This window comes from Myotis daubentonii, chromosome 7 (assembly GCF_963259705.1).
Source record: "Myotis daubentonii chromosome 7, mMyoDau2.1, whole genome shotgun sequence".
Classification (NCBI taxonomy): Eukaryota; Metazoa; Chordata; class Mammalia; order Chiroptera; family Vespertilionidae; genus Myotis; species Myotis daubentonii.
The window spans coordinates 3,413,665-3,431,139 of record NC_081846.1 but is presented as its reverse complement, the minus strand read 5'-3'; the positions used below and the strand labels follow the sequence as shown (position 1 = coordinate 3,431,139).

At 47.3% G+C, this 17,475-nt stretch overlaps 1 protein-coding gene across 1 annotated transcript in view; it reads left to right on the top strand.

The window, feature by feature from the left end:
* The window catches only part of STAT4 (signal transducer and activator of transcription 4), a 76,169-nt gene that overhangs the window by 56,953 nt on the left and 1,741 nt on the right, over positions 1–17,475 (top strand). Inside the window, exons 14-23 of the mRNA XM_059702584.1 lie at positions 695–739; positions 6,287–6,370; positions 7,870–7,968; positions 9,468–9,603; positions 11,630–11,679; positions 12,782–12,876; positions 13,186–13,322; positions 14,225–14,416; positions 16,803–16,869; positions 17,240–17,348. Of these exons, the coding sequence (XP_059558567.1) occupies positions 695–739; positions 6,287–6,370; positions 7,870–7,968; positions 9,468–9,603; positions 11,630–11,679; positions 12,782–12,876; positions 13,186–13,322; positions 14,225–14,416; positions 16,803–16,869; positions 17,240–17,348 (1,014 nt within the window). The remainder of the gene's footprint in view (positions 1–694; positions 740–6,286; positions 6,371–7,869; positions 7,969–9,467; positions 9,604–11,629; positions 11,680–12,781; positions 12,877–13,185; positions 13,323–14,224; positions 14,417–16,802; positions 16,870–17,239; positions 17,349–17,475) is intronic.

Here is a 17,475-nt window from a genome sequence, read left to right as displayed (position 1 = left end):
TTCTAGTGGCAAAGCATTTTCATCATGTATTTTTGCATAATAACTTTAATCACTTTCAATATAAAAGTCGATTTAGAATATCAGAGATGCAAAATTTTTAAATTACAGCATCACCTGTAATCCCGCCACCTTGAGGTAACACTGCTTACACCCTTATTTTTGTGTTCATTCTTTTTAAAGCCAGATGAGATTGTGCACACTGTGTCATTTGCTTCCTGTCTGTTTTAGTAAGTGATCCATAGCATGAACATTTTTGTGTCTGGAAGTCTCCCTGTCCTCTAACGGTACCTAGTCCTTCCTGGACAGCTGACCCATCATTCCTTCCCAGCCCTCTGTGCAGGCAGGGTTTCACAGGCTTGGGAATCCCACGGCTTAGTTCGGATGACCCCTTCGCGGTACAAAGGAGGGCTGAATACGTTCAAGCACATCCAGCATGATCGCCTCTTTCCAAAATGTTGGCTGAAACACACAGGCTTAGTGGTCTGCCAACCTCCTCACTGAGCTCGATGGAAGTTTCCGAACTGGCACCTGAACAGGAAGCTGCTTCCTGTGATGTGGGCAGCTGTCGGGTCCCATGAGTTGGAAGACATCTGGGTTACTTTCAAAATTGTGACCAAGAAAATCACTAAAGTAGGTGATTTTGCTATGCAGCTGATAACGTGTCTCCATGTAAACACTGTTTTCTTTTTCTAAGCAACCAAAGGAAATGAAGTCCACTGCCGGAAGCAAAGGAAATGAGGTAGGAAATGTTTTCTTCTAGAGTTTGTCTAGGAAATAATTCTATAACATCTTATTTTTATAAAGCCCTTAAACTGCCTTTTATATTTTTACTAGAGGCCCGATGCACGAAATTCGTGCAAGAGTAGGCCTTCCTCCCCCCCGCTACTGGCTTCCCTCTGGCACCCAGAACCCAGGCTTTCCCTCCAGCCGCCAGCAGGCACCCCAGACCTGGGCTTCCCTTGCAGCCCTAGCTTCGTCCAGAAGGTCATCTGGAAGGACATCTGGAAGGACGTCCAGTCTAATTGGCACATTATGCTTTTATTATTATAAAGTCAAATTCATGTTTCTCTGATTACAAATGTAAAGCTTGATCATTGCAGACAATATAAGAAATTTTGTTTTAACAAGGAGGAAATTACAGGTAATAATACCCTCCTAAGAAAATGACTATTAACATTTTGGTTCACATCATTCTAGACTTTATGTATATTTTTCATATAGACACATTGCTTCATAACCTGCTTTTTTTCCACATAGCAATATGTGGTGAACAGTTCCCATGACCTTGAACACTCTTGAAGAATATGGTTTAACGTGATTGTATTCTATTTCATTTTACACGTGTGCCATACTTTCTTTAGTCACTCCTCCTTTGTTATAAAGTATCTTAAAATTACTCATTTTCTACAAATAAGAGTTAAGTCTCAAACATCATGACAAATTATGTAAAAACCACAGGTGAAAAACAGTTATTTCATGGTATCAATTACCTTGCTCTTCTATTTAAGGTCTGCATTCCACTGAATGAATTGATTAAAAGGACAAATGGATGCAGTCCATGTAGTCACATTTGAGTCTGTAAATGCTAGAGTGGCCGGGTCTTGGGCTGGCAGTGGTCTTGGAGACCATCGATCTCGCTGGCCCAGATACCAGGGCATTTGCCTGTGCCCTACATATTTAGGGTTAGGAAACCTGGGTCTGAGTCCATTCTGGCCATGACTGCACATGCGATCCTTGACAAATGATCTGTTGGAGAAATACTGCATTTTTCCCTCTCAGAGATCAGGGTAGTACTGCCCAACGCTCTCTGCTCAGAGATGCTGCAAATGTAAAGCCATCCACACGAGGCAGATATAAGGCAATGAGGCTGGTTTCTGGCGCAATTGGTGTGTGGCTCCTACCTTCTGGCTTTATACCTCACAGCTCCTATGCAACATCTCTTTGAATTATTTGGGGGGAAAAAGCACTTTATAAACCCTGCATTCAACTACAATCCATCTGACCCACCCACAAAACCACACAGATCCCTCACGACAGATTCCATGCGCCACATTTTTTCTTCCCAGAATGCTTCAGTCTCTTAATCTTGTCCGAAAGATCATTTGGCAAATCTCGCAGCCTCACCAAAGATGAGCTAAGGAAGCCTTCTCCCTGGGTAGACCCTTGGCGTAGGGCAGAGCTTCGGACACCCAGATGTCACATGAACAGAGCTTTTGAGTTTAAGAATATTCCAGTAAACGAAAAAAGTGGGAGCTATTCTTCCTACCTTATAGAAACCCATAATGGTTTCCCGAATTTCCTGGCTGAAACATTAGCACGTGACAAATGAAAGCCCGTCTCCCTGGAATTTGGGCAGGAGTTGTGATTGACACTTCATGCGGCCTGACATCCCTGAGTAATATTGACTAAGTCTGAATAGATGAAGCGCAAGGCTTCTGAACTCTCAGCAGCTCAACTAAATCAAATGGGAATAATGTAAACATTCAATACATTGTCATCCTGATGGATGTAAAAACAAAACCTTGGATTTCCCTAGAGACGAAAAACTATAGAAAAATCAACCAGCCTTATTAACGCTGTCTACTTACTAGTATATTAATTTGAATGTATTTCTTCTTACTTTCCACATAATAACAAAATTGTGCAGTATACATCAGAATCCTTTCATTTCTTCCCTTTTGTTTTCAAGTTTACCAGAGCAGAATAATTCTATTTTACACTATTCTTTGAGCTCCCCCTGTTGACAGAATTTTAATATGACTCCTATGTACATTGAAAAGAAGCCATAGATTTTGAACATTGCTTTCTGTGCTATGGGAACAATTGAAGAGTCACAAAATATATAAAAGTAGGCTCCAAAAGGCAGCGGAGTATTGTAATTATGGCCTATTCCATATTGTTTTCCATGTGCAACAATATCATAGATTATGGCCAGAAATTTAGATGGAAATCACCCTTACCCCAGTCCTATTGACTTAGCAGAGGTTTCCTTTCACGTCAAAAGCCATAACCATTTGTGAACATATCCCAGGAGCTCAGGGTGTGCTATCAGGCACTGAGCAGCGGAAACAGAAAGAATATGGCGGCATCTGTACCTGCCTTTCATTCGCTTGTGGTTTTCCCCAGCTGGAGCCCTTTATAATATTCAGTATCATAGAAGTATCAAATGTGGATCTTTTAAACCCCACAATCATCTCAGATGGTTAGAATGGCCTTTAATACAGACATGAGTGGTCCATCTTACCTGTGACAGTTTCCTGATCTGTAAGGAATGAATCCTGGGAGCATGAAACGGAATAGGGTCCTGGCGTGGACTGCACGGGGGAGTAATAGAGACGGGGAGCGAGGGCCACACAGGCTTTGAGAATTAACGATGCTTCCTTTGGCTGGAGCCACTGTTCCCCAGGCATGTGCACTGTAAGTCAGCTGTGTTGATGGATTTTGTTCTAAACGCGCCTCACAGTTGCATTAGGGATTTTAAGTAAATATCAGAGACTAGTCTGAATCACCGAGGAAACCTCTCACCATCCATCCCAGTCCAGTGATGTAATCCTAAAGCATGGACGGCCCTGAGTGTCTGTGGAGGCCCGGGCTCTCTCACCTCGATGGCTGCCGTAACTCAGAGATCTGAGGAAATTACCCATGATGCATGAATGACCACATCATACTTACATTTAATCATGGAACTTAAACTAGAGGCTAGAATCAGGTAGGAACGAGACCTCAGACTCAAAAAGGCTCCCTTTGGCTGTCTTCCAGCCGTGCCTCCCTACAGGGAATGGTCTTTGGGTTCAAGGCAACCTGCTCCCCCAGAGCCCAGGACCAGAATCCCCGCCCGGAAGACCGCAACCTGCTTCCAGGGCCTGCGAGGGCCTCTTCTGCCGTTTTCTACCCAGCATGGGTGTCATGGCAATGCCAGCGTCGCTAGGCACAAGCTCAGGGCCTGGAGGCCTCAGTGGCCTGCGAGGCCCTCACAGAGGTGGAGGAGAGTGGGGTGGGCAATAGGCTAGGGTGACCATTCTCTCCCCAGGCCACATGGTCCCAGGAGACTGGGAGAAGTTAAAACTGGCCTTTGAGGTCATGTGGCAGCTTAGATGTCAAAGCAGGAGGCTGGCCACACTCCCACAGTTTGTTAACTCGAGTTCAAATGGTTAATATTTAGACAGGCGCTTGCCTCTGGCCTCGCCGGCTCTGCGCTGGCTTGCATCATGCTGCCATCGACCTCAGTGTGAGGGGGAGAGGCACCCGGTAATGGCCAGGAGGTTGCGGGTCGCATAGGGCAGTGAGATTTTCTATTGTGTAAAATATGTGGGGTTTTGTTCCATTTTGTGCCTAAACACAAGCCAACTACTTTATCTCATGCTCAACCGAAGAAACAGCTGTTTGTTTGTTTGTTTGTTTGTTTGTTTGTTTAAACATGGGGGTGGGCTGCGTGTTTGGTGTGCTGAATGTGCTGGGAGTAATTTTTAGGGTGGCCTAAGGGGTTTTTTAAGCAGGATTTTCACTAACATCACTTTCCACTAACCCAGTAAGAAGCAACCCACCTAGTGAATCTAACTACCTGCAGGCAACGTAAGGTATCAATGATCTCACCCAGGGAGATGGAGTTTTTAATTCTGTACTTCCTGCTCCGTAACAAACCGTAAGTTTAACACTTGCTGTCGGTACAATCTTCCTCATGTAGCTGTTAGCCATGCCACCCTATCAGAACCACTTTTAATACTTGAAATGTAATCAGATTGGTTCGGCCTTGTTATTCACGAAGTATTAGGCCCCCATCCCCCCCGAGCTGACTGCACCCACACCCCGTCCCCAACCTGGACTCTTCTAGTCCAGTAACTCCCCTTCTGTTTTCGTTTTCCCACGGGGTGAATTTTTAAAATTGGTTAAGCTTCCTACACCATCTCCCAATTTCCCAGATCCCTTTTGAGGCGAAGGGGATACACCACACAAACTCCACCTGGGCGTCTTGTTGAGATTCTGGCTCAGTAGCCTGGGGCCAGGCCAACGAGCTCTCGATGATGACAAAGCTGCAGGTCCTGGCACGTGGCAAAGTGCTTAAAGGTTCATCAGGGACCAGGGAGGGCGGGTGGAAGAGATCAACCAAAGGCCTTGTATGCACAGATGTATAACCCATGGACACAGACAATAGGGTGGTGAAGGCCTGGGGTGGCGGGTGGGCTAGAAGGGGGGAGGGGGGGACATCTCTAATACTTTCAACAATACAGGTGTGTTTTTTTAATATATCTTTTTACTGATTTCAGAGAGGAAGGGAGAGAGAGAGAGAGAGAGAGAGAGAGAGAGAGAGAGAGAGAAACATCAATGATGACAGAGAATCATGGATGGGCTGCCTGCTGCACATCCCACCCTGGGGATGGAGCCCACACCTGGGCATGTGTCCCGACTGGAAATCGAACTGTGACCTAGTTCATGGGTGGACGCCCAACCACCGAGCCACGCCCACCAGGCTTTCCTGTACGCTTTCACCACATCTTCCCCTTTCAGCACCTCACCTCTGCCTTCAACTTGACCTTGTAGAGAACCCTTTCAGTTCCTGTGATTCATGGGCTCCAGAGAGTCGACCTCCTGCCCTGCCTGGGGCTGGGGAGGCATGGGCCTCACTGCATGGACTGGGGCCCCTGCTGGTCAGCCCTCTTCACCCTCAAGCCTCAGGGGCCCCCAGTTCAGGGGCGCAGGGAGCCTGTTGCCACCCTCAACCCCCACTCTCACTGGGAGATCTAGATTAGGGTTTTACTCTATTGGAAAGTAAACAAAACCCCAGCTGTTATGCTATTGACATTTCCAGCTGGAACAGTCACCAGAAGGAAATCCTGTTTCTTTTTAAACAAATGTATTATGACACAGAGCTGCTTCTGTTGTAGCTACACACACACACACACACACACACACACACACACACACACACGCACACATGCACACACACACACACGGCTTGCTTTTGTTCTTCGTTGGTAAGTCAAAGAGGACTAATCTCCGAAAGTTAAAAAGGAAAGAGCTGTTTATCTGAATTTCAGCTGATGAAACCATGCTAGAATTTTAAAAGCTGGAAAGCATATTGTTTTGGAGACCTACCGTTGTTCTGTCTGTGGAAATGAAGATGACCCTCTAAATAACCTGTGAAAGAACAAGGGGAGCTGTTGCATCCTGGGGAGTGTTGGGGGCTTACACTCTGAGAATGTGTTGATTTTTACTCTAGAAGCAGGCTGTCACAGAGAGCAAGTCTGCGTTTGTCTGTAAGAGTGAAGGCGCGTTTCTCTCTCCCCAGGGCTGCCACATGGTGACGGAGGAGCTTCACTCGATCACCTTTGAAGCACAGATCTGCCTCTACGGCCTGACGATCGATCTGGAGGTAGGGGTTTCCAGAAACATCTACTATTTACTACTAACGTCTTCAGGACCCGGTCAGCATTTGTAGATAAAAACCTCAGTCTTTTCTAGGTCTTAGTACATCCCTATTCCTTATTTTTGTTTTAATTTAGAAAATCAATACGTCAAATGCTTACAAATTAGTCAACATAGACTATACTGGTTGAATCTGAATGATAAAAGTCTCACGGGCATTAGGAATTCCCTACACAGGCCTAGTGAATGATTGGTTGGGAAGATTGTGTGTGTGTTTTGTTTCCTGGGATTTTTTGAGTCGGGGATACTCAGGGGAACACCTAAAGAGAAACCAGTGTCCTTGAGCCATGATGTCACGTCGTGATATATTTTCAAAAATTTAACTCCCACATACAAATCCCTCAGAAAGACTTTTCTAACGTAAAGATAAATAATAGGAACACCAAGAGCACCTTGTTTTGATCCTCTTTTAACGTTCACCATCAAAGTCAAAGAAGGAATAAAGAAACCCTGGGGACAGTGAACATGGTCACCGGGAGCGCCCTGAAGGCGGGCATCGTGCCTCGTTGGTCCCCCGCGCCCAGCGCCCAGCGCAGTGCCGCCACACAGCACTTGCTCAGCGTTTGCGAGGAAATGAACGAACAAGCGCAGTGTCTGTCACACACCCTGACAGCGATCCTGTTTGTGGGATGTATTATGTTAGAGCTCTGCCTTTGCTGCTTTGTCTCACTGACTGGAAACGTGTTCATAAAATTGATCACGGATTCCTCACTCATCTCTTTTCCCAAAACTTGTTTCCATGAGCTATGAGGTTCTCCCATGGTTATTTCGCTGTCCACGGCCTTCTAGCCTCTGTTACTGGGGAGGGACTGAAGAAAGTTGCTCAGCCTCCCAGGCCAGTCTGTGAAAGGCTGTTTCTTCCATGAGATGGGAAGCTGCAGCACCAAAAGTACTAAGTTCTGCACCAACAGGCCATGCAGCGCCATCTCCCATAATGCTTTGTGTCCCAGTAGAGCTGACTTCACTGTCTTCTCCAGTTAAAACTCCCATGTCTAGTACTGACGTTCATGAGGTGTCAGATCATAATTTGAACATATTGATCCATCTCAGCGATAAATTTAAAATTCAATTCTTTCATGTAACTTATGGAGAGAACAGTGGCTAGATGGTTACAAGCTCGAATTAGTTGCGTTGTAGGCAGTACCTGATGTAAGAAAGCAGAGATACTCCCATGGTCTCAGGGAAGATATTAAAGAGGCTGGCTGGCCGAGCACTTTAGAAAGGATTCCGGTGCCTACAGCTGCTTTCCTCCCTGGACCTTTCATATGTGCTCGGCCAGCACACATGAGCCTTCACAAATCACCGAGGTGACCGGGGCCGTGCAGACACCGGGCTGGGAGCAGTGGGGTTGGCTGGAGAAGGCCCCTGAGGGGAGAGGGCCAAGTCTAAAATCATGTCAAGGTGCACCTACCTGTAATAACTATGTGTTGTTTTTTTTGAAACCAGACCAGCTCCTTACCTGTGGTGATGATTTCCAATGTCAGTCAGTTACCTAACGCGTGGGCGTCCATCATCTGGTACAACGTGTCAACCAACGATTCCCAGGTAGAGTCTCTATTCCGATTTCTCCTCCTTTAATTCCATTGGATTTGCTTTGTCGACGAAACCCATCCGCATCAAAAAAAAAAAAAAAATCTGTGTTTCCTGGGATTTTAAAAGCTGGAAATAAAATTCCGGCATGTCCTGTGGGTTGCTGCATTTCAGAACTCCAGTCTACCTAGTTGTATGATTCCTCTTTCATGTCAGATTCCAAGTATTATGTTCAAATGTGCGTGGACCCTGAGAGAGTTCAGGCTAACAAAGGTGACAGACGGAGGGTCTGGTCAGCTCCCCAGTACGTGCATCAGAGGGAGCTCTGGGGTCACCCTGCCGACTGCTGACTGGGCTACGGGAGACGCGTGCTCCAGAATGTGACGGCTGCTGTGCTTGCCTGTTCACTACTCTGCCCACACCTCACACAGACCCCTCGACGGAGGCAGAGAACTGGTTTCCAAACAAGTAACTAGAGCGGACATCGGTGTTGCCTAACTACACTCTGGTGGTGCAGATTTGCGAGTCGGTTGTGTAATTATTTAACCCATTGACGTTCATTACAGATTTAATCCGTTCTAGGCTCCAGGTGGGTTTCAGTGCTGTCTTGTGGTTACTTGAGACATTGATTGGAACTTGGCCTCCAGCAGACAACAGATGCTTTTCTTAACCAACAAGCAGGGGAGGGCGTGGCAAAAAGATGAGTAAGCACTTCCCGCTGATCCCTCTTACAAAACCTCAGTGCGTTGTCCTGGAAACCACCAGGGTCTAGACTAGACTCTAGAGAAAAGAGGTCAGATGCAAATAACAGCACTTCTTCTTAACTCAAAGCCGATGTTCCTTCCAAAGGGAAGAATTCTTCTACCTGGTCCAGCCATGAGAACAGGCAGGCTGAGTCAGCTCTAGTGTCTTTCCTGATAAGGAAACAGCATGGACAATGACTCAGCGCTATGCTATTCCCTCCCAGCTTCCAGGCCCTGGCATCTGAGACAGACTAGCTGGCCAGGAAGGCCTTGTGCTGGCAGGGCCCTCTCTGCCTGCAGTGAGGAGACAGAACTCACTAGAGAAGTCACCCTGTCTTTAAAGCCAAGAACAGCCAACACCCCTGAAATGAAACGTCATTCCCTAGGAGCTACAGGCATTCAGAGCTCTTCACCCAACTCCAGGATGTGGGAGGGAGACGGGATACTTCTCTGTTCTCCAGCCTACGAGTGCCCTGGGGCTGCACCCCCCCTCCCCTCAATCCTTCTTCTTTAAGAAAGCCACCCTCCCACTCAGCACCAGCCATCCCAGATCCCCTCTGCTCCTGGAGGAGGACTCCGGGGATGCACCACACAGAGCTCCTGAGACAGCTGCACAGGCTACAGAGTCTCCCTCCAAACTAACTCGGTCTCCCCTCTGTATCCGCACGGCTCCCGGCTCCCTCAGATTGGCCTGAAGAGTTGACATCAGGAATCTGTTGGATTGCAGGGTGTTCCATGTGACATGTAACCCCCGTTCCGACTCTATTTCAGAACTTGATTTTCTTTAACAACCCGCCCCCGGCCACGCTGAGCCAGCTCCTGGAGGTGATGAGCTGGCAGTTCTCCTCGTACGTGGGGCGTGGCCTGAACTCCGATCAGCTCAACATGCTGGCCGAGAAGCTGACAGGTGAGTGCCAGGCGCCGAGGCCTGGGCCCTGTGCGTGGCACTCCCATGCTGTAAAGCGCCAGGGTGACGTTGCTTCTAGTAGTCATAACAGTGATCACCACGATTTCTTCAGCGCCAGGCACAGGGCTGAATGCTATACTATCTTCCAAGCGTTCTTGGAGGCAGAATACTGATCTTATAGATGAGGGTAGGTCAGTAACTTGCCACCGCTGCATGGCTGCTGTGTCGTAGCGTGAAGACACGGCGAGGCCTGTCCGGGCCTAAAGCCCCTTCCTTCCCACCCCACACTCCAGTCTCCGGGGTGTTCTTATGCCATTTCCGCTGAATATGACAGGCAGTCCTGATGGCGCCTGATCTCTCATAGTCATATCACAGTGACCCTTAACCGACTAGAAAAGCGCTGATTCCAGGGCCACAAGATCTAATGGAAATTAAAACCCACCAGGCAACACTTAATCCTTTCCAGCAAGAACATTTCAGTCTGACATTTCTAACGTTTGCAAAATAGAGACATTGGTACTCAGTGTAGTGACCATAGTGTTAAGCTTTTTCTAAAAGAATTTTAAAAGATACCCTATATTTTGACAAGTTTAGGGCAAACACATTTAGCACCAAAAAAATAGTTAAAGTTGGGTTTGCATAGATTTGTAGTTAAAGTGGGGCAAGGACGCATTTGAGCAGCATTGAAACCTGTGTGATTTGGTTAAGTTGGACGTACAAGTGATGCTGGGCTGCCACTGGTACTGTGACTGTATATGATCAATAGGCATTTAAACAGATCAGGACTTTAAGAATGTTATAACATTTACTAATGTAAATATCCTTTTGGATCCTTATTTAATTCATAAACCACAGTAGTAGGAATTCAACTTATATTTGTTAGTGAGTGAATAAATCTTTTAAATATGTAGCATAGATAGCCACCATATACTTTCAGATCTTTATCAAAGTATTCTTCTGAGTATAATTTTCTTAGAAATTTAGATAGAGCCTGGCTGGTGTGGTTCAGTAGTTTTAGCATCAACCTATGAACCAGGAAGTTACGATTGGATTCCAGGTCAGGGCACATGCCCACATGGTGGGCTTGATCCCCAGTAGGGGGCGTGCAGGAGGCAGCAATCAATGATCTCTCTCATCATTGATGTTTCTCTCTCTCCCTCTCCCTTCCTCTCTGAAATCAATAAAAATACATTTTAAAACAAAACAAAAACATCATTCTGTAAAAAGAGAGAGAAAGAAGGAAGGAAGGAAGGAAGGGAGGAAGGAAGGAAGGAAGGAAGGAAGGGAAATTTAGATAGAAACTCCTGGATCCTTTCACTGCCCATGGCTCCTTATTGCCTAATAGATGGCTCATCCATTCTTTTCATGGGAAGAGTCAGCACTCCTAGCAATCTGGGTTCGTCTACTTATGCAAATTGGTTTTATGTTTATTCACCAACACTAGGCTGTTCTGTCTTCTGTTTTTAATATGCTTTTATTAATTTCAGAGAGAGAGGGAGAGGGAGAAAGAAACATCAATGATGAGAGAGAATCATGGATCAGCTGCCTCCTGCAAGTCCCCCACTGGGGATCATGCCCACAACCTGGGCATGTGCCCTTGACCGGAATCGAACCTGGGACCTTTCAGTCCACAGGCCGACACTCTATCCACTGAGCCAAACCGGTTAGGGCTGACTGTCTTTTATATAAACCATACTCATGTCCACTATGCTTCACCCTACATTATTCTTGCTACTGGAGGGGCTCCTCCTTCTCCTCAGACGATGTATTTCCTGTCCATTCATGGAGGCTCGGTCCTAGACACCTACCCCCTTCCTAAAGCTATCTGTAGCTCCTCCGTGGAAAAGAATTCGCCCCGTTATAATAAATTGCATGACAGATGTTTACTGTTTCCAGCACTGAATACACTATAAACACAGAGCAGGTGCTTGAGAAATGCTTGAGAGTAGGAGGGAAATCTAAATTGAGCACCAAATTGAAGAGTCTCCTTGTTTAATAAAAACATCATTCTTTTCTTTCATTGTAGTCCAGTCCAGCTACAGTGATGGTCATCTCACCTGGTCCAAGTTCTGCAAGGTACCCGCAGGGGAAGGGAGGACGGCATTTATAGTCTTTTTTAATAGTGCTCCTTTTTCTCTAGCTGGCAACTGTAGATAGCCTGTTCATCTCACCTGCAGCATGCATTTAATTTGGAAAGATAAGAATGTTTTAAAGTTGAGGAAATACATTGTAAACAACCAGTTGGACATTGATGTTTGCAATTTGGGCTATTTTTAAAAAATATTTTATTGATCTTTTACAGAGAGGAAGGGAGAGAGAGAGAGTTAAAAACATCAATGAAAGAGAAACATCAATCAGCTGCCTCCTGCACACTCCCCACTGGGGATGTGCCCGCAATCAAGGTACATGCCCTTGACCGGAATCGAACCTGGGACCCTTCAGTCCACAGTCCGACGTTCTATCCACTGAGCCCAACCAGTTAGGGCTGGGCTATTTTTTTAATGTTGCCATTGGGATCTTGTATATACCTTTTTATATACTCATCTAAATATTTCCTTCAGATAAAAATCCTAAAAGACTGTGGAGCAAAGAGTTAAAGCAGTGGTTCTCAACCTTCCTAATGCCGCGACCCTTTAATACAGTTCCTCGTGTTGTGGTGACCCCCTACTTCATTGTTACAAATTGAACATAATTAAAGCATAATAATTAATCACAAAACAATATGTAATTATATATGTGTTTTCTGATGGTCTTAGGCGACCCCTGTGAAAGGGTCGTTCGACCCCCAAAGGGGTCGCGACCCACAGGTTGAGAACCGCCGAGTTAAAGGCATACTTAAATCTTTCGATGCACGTTGCCAAATAGCCTCATGGGAAACTTGTCTGAACTACAGTCCTGAGCAGAAATGAGAGCTCGTGGTTCCCTGTGTCCTCACCAGCACTGGTTTAATCATTTTTATATTGTAGATCTGATGGGTGAGAGGTAGCAGCGCTTCCTCTGTAAGTCTCTATATCGTAATCTGGGTTTTGAGGATTTTCTGGATAAGGTTGTTTTAAGAAGAAACTCTATAAAGTGTTGTCTCACTTCAAGAAATTCTTCCCCTGAAAAAGGGGGCTTGAATTATTCCATCAGCACCACCTGGGGAGTAATTCTGCGCTGTGTCTGCCTCTGCTAACAGGAGCACTTACCTGGCAAATCGTTCACCTTCTGGACGTGGCTTGAAGCAATATTAGATCTCATTAAGAAGCACATTCTCCCCCTTTGGATCGATGGGTGAGTTACAGCTTATATTTTGCAGACGAGTGCCCTAGGTGTTTATTTTTATGCTGTTGGCTTTCTTTTTCTTCTCTTTTTAAACATGCTGAATGTTGTGGAGGGGAAATCGCTGCCGTGTCTTCCGTTCCTCACAGAAGATTGATGTTCGCTTGACTCTGTATAAGACGACTGTTACAGACACAGTTAACTGTGGGTTATTCCCAAAGCAAATTTAGGTCCGCTCTTTGTGGGTTCACTCGTGGAGAGTGCGAACGCCCCGAGTGGCCGCCCTCGATCAGCTAACACGACCCACTGCTGCCTTCCCAGGTGTGTCATGGGCTTCGTGAGCAAAGAGAGGGAGCGGCTCCTGCTGAAGGACAAGATGCCGGGGACCTTCTTGCTGCGGTTCAGCGAGAGCCACCTGGGCGGGATCACCTTCACGTGGGTGGACCACGCTGAGAGCGGTGCGTGCGCGGGGGCCTTCCTGCGCAGGGACTCTGGGACCCGGCCACCGGTGTTTCCGTGTTCGGTGCCTGGGGTGTTGCTCTGTAACCGCAAAACCCAGGGGTCGTGGCTGCCTGTCACTACTTGAGCCCGTTCAGCAGAGACGGGGTTGGCTCATGTGAGCGTTCATGCCCATCCTGCCGGCGGCGTGGGAGAGCAGCAGGTCAGCCGCAGACATCTGCTCGCCCCCCGCCACCGCCAGCTGCTTGTGTTGGGCAGGAGGACAAAGATCATGTGGGGAAGTGGGGATGAGAGGCATGGGAAAGTGGGCACGGGACAGTCACAACAGTCATGTGGGTGCGGGGTACGAGGGGGGGCTAGCGGGCGCCTCCAGGCACTCCGGGACCAGATTACAGGCCATGGGGCTGGCGGTTGTAAAGAGCAGGTGCCTCCGGACTAGACTTTCTCGGCCACGAGGTTGTAAATCTTTCCATGATGACAGGCAGTTCTCGGAAGGAGGGTGGACTGCATTCTGATGTGCGCTCCCCTGTCCCGGGGCGCACAGCTCCCCCCCAGGTTCGGATGTGCTTTCTCTAATCAGAACAGAGCCATCGTGGTCGACAGAGCACGGTTAATACTCCTTGTAATTATAATTAGAATGCGTTTTCAAGATGCTATGTCTGCCCCTAACAATTCGGCTTGTCAGTGGGTTTGAATATTCGTGGTACAGTCATCCCAGATCACAGGGACCCTGACTTCCGCCCCCCAGGGCGGTGTCCTGGCTCATGGGGCCATCTGTCCTGTCGGACTGCAGAGGGGGCTGGCACTGTGTTATGACCAGCGATGTGAAGACACCATGGCAGGAGGCGTGGCCACAGAGGATGCCCGAGGAAACCTGACCACCGGCTGTCTGTCTCCCCAGGAGAAGTGAGGTTCCACTCCGTGGAGCCCTACAATAAGGGCCGGCTGTCGGCACTGCCCTTCGCCGACATCCTCCGAGACTACAAGGTTATTATGGCCGAAAACGTCCCTGAAAACCCCCTGAAGTACCTCTATCCCGACATCCCCAAGGACAAAGCCTTTGGGAAACACTACAGCTCCCAGCCCTGCGAAGGTCAGGTTCTTTCCGTTTGCTTTCTTTTCTTTATATTTTGGAAAATAGCCTCACACCGGGTTAAAGGAAACGAAGTTCCTCTTTGAGTATAAGATCCAAAGACTGCATGGAGGTCAAAACCTTAGTGAGGAAGTGGCATGTCAGCGGTTCCTGGAAAGGGACTGCCTGCTGGCCGATCCGTGGCTGTGGCCAGACCTCGCCGTGGCTGTGGCCGTGGCTGTGGCCGTGGCTGTGGCCGTGGCCGTGGCCGTGGGGGCCTCTCCCAGCCACTTGCAGAGTTTGGGTTTCTCCTTCCTTCTCCAGACCCACAGCCTTCACTTCTGTGACTGGGGGAGAGGCAAATAAGGAGGAGGTGATTAGAAAGCCGTTACAAGTCCAGCAAGTCTGTTTTTTGCAAAAAAAAAAAAAAAAAAGCCCAGGGCTTATAAGCTTATATATATACTAGAGGCCTAGTGCACGACATTCATGCACTGGGGGGCGGGGGAAGGGGGTTCCTTCAGCCCGGCCTGCCCCCTCTCACAGTCCGGGACCCCTCTGGGTATGTCCGCCTGCCTGCAGTCAGACATCCCTCTCTCAGTCCTGGGCTCTTGCAATGTGGGGCCGCTGGCTCCTTACCACCTGCCTGCAGCAGAGGAGAGGCTCCTGCCACTGCCACTGCACTCTCCAGCTGTGAGCCGGCTTCTGGCTGAGCAGTGCTCCCCCTGTGGGAGCACACTGACCACCAGGGGGCAGCTCCTGTGTTGAGCATATGCCCCCTGGTGGTCAGTGTGCATCATAGCAACTGGTCGTTCTGCAGTTCAGTCAATTTGCATATTAGTGTTTTCTTATATAGGATATATTTTTTACTTACGATTATGATTGGTGTCAGTTTATTTTTTAGTATATTGTTATGGATTTCAGAGAGGAAGGGAGAGGGAGAGAGAGATGGAAACATCAATGATGAAAGAGAATCATTGATCGGCTGCCTCCTGCATGCTTCACACTGGGGATTGAGCCCACAACCCTGGCATGTGCCCTTGGCCGGAATCGAACCCAGGACCCTTCAGTCCGCAGGCCTATCCTCTATCCACTGAGCCAAACTGGCTAGGGTTTGATTGGTGTCCGTTTTAATGAAAAGAACTGAATTACTATAAATACCCAAATACACAAATGAATCAGTCATTATAATCAAAATTAAATGGAACTGTATCTCACAACTCAGTATTACTCATGTGCCTGGGAGAGGACCAGGGAGTCTGTGTAACATCCCCCACCTCCGGGTCTGCCAGTAACAAGTCCCCACATGCCTGCCTCCCTGGGTGTATGCTAACGGCCTAAAAGAATCCTGGCCACAGAAGGCATGTGGTTAAACACTGGTTGAGTCTATGCAAGAACATTCATGAAATTAGCTACACAGCTGTAATGTAAGTTCGCCGTTTTGGTCCTTTAATGAGAGTATAAACCATCCATTAAAATGTTCATCTATAGCAACTAGATCCATGAGCACCATCTGTGGACTGTCCTACCGTCGTCACGGTAGGGTGACTGTTGCCACCCTACTTCATCCCCTTCTGAAACAAGCAAACAACAAAATAAAACAACAGACCCTAAGTGTCTTTACCTCTGACCAAATGAAGCAACAAATGCCAATGAAACAAATGACAGTTGGTCCAAATGACAGCTGGAGCAAGCACAAGGCCAGCGTAGGACAGCAGGGAAGCGGGCTGTTTCCCAGGCTGACGTCTACACATCCTGTGACCACAGCACAGCAGGGCTTCTAGTAGCACTGATGTCTGTGCTTCAAAAATTTGTGGAATTATAAGATCATGATTGGTGTCAGTTTTAATGAAAAGAACGGAATCACTTTAAATCCCCCAAAACACAAATAAATCAGTCCTTATAATCAAACTTAAATGTAACGTAGAAGCGAGTAATATAGTTGATTTCCCAGTTTTTCTTTTTTAAATGTATATTTTTATTGATTTCAGGGAGGAAGGGAGAGAAACATCAATGATGAGAGAGAATTATAGATGGGCTGCTTTCTGCATGCCCCTTACTGGGGATGGAGCCCGCAACCCAGGCATGTGCCCTGACAGGGAATCGCACCGTGAACTCCTGGTTTATAAGTCGACGCTCAACCACGGAGCCACACCGGCCAGGCTGATTCCCAATTTTTCTCATGCCCTTTAGAGACATTCATACGTAAAGTTAGATTGGACCTGCCAAAAGATGTGTTTTTCTCTTCTTGCACCTTTTCTGCACATCTAAAATACTCAACTAAAGAGTTTCGTGAATCAATAAGCTTTTGTATCATCTCTCTTATTTTCAGCATTACTCATATCTTTCTAGACTTTTCTAATGTCATCAATAATATCGGTAATGTGTTTCCCAACACTTTCTTTTCCAGTTTCACGACCGACAGAAAAGGGGGACAAAGGTTATGTTCCTTCTGTTTTTATCCCCATCTCGACCATGTAAGTAATCTTAGTCGCATGTAAAATGTTCATTATTGAACGCATCCAAAAAGAAGCTTTTCTGTAGGAACTTTAAGGGTGGGGAGAACACATATACCGGAGAATAAAGCGTTTTGTGCTCACGCTCCGCTTTCCTGAATACATAGAGCTAGTCTTCAAGACACACCACAGTCTACCCTGACTGAAGTTACGAAGCTGCCCGGGACATGCCATGCCTTCCACAGTCGCTGATGCTGTGATGTCAGGTGATGCATGAGGCATCTCAGTGTCACAACTAGATAAAGCCCTGGAAATGCGTCCCTGGCACAGTAGGCCACAGGCGCTATGACTGGTTCATCCTCTTCACTATTTTCCTTGTTATTTCTTTAAGCCGAAGCGATTCAGCCGAGCCCCAGTCTCCATCAGACCTCCTTCCAATGTCGCCCAGTGTGTACGCGGTGCTGAGAGAAAACCTGAGTCCCACGACCATCGAAACCGCAGTAGGTTCCCTCTCTTCTCCAGGCCCTCCTCCATGGCCAAGGGCATTCCCAAGTGAGCAAAGGTGGTGGGCGGAGCCAGGGCCGCGAGAAAACAGGTTCATTAGCATAACACAAGGATGTCTGTATG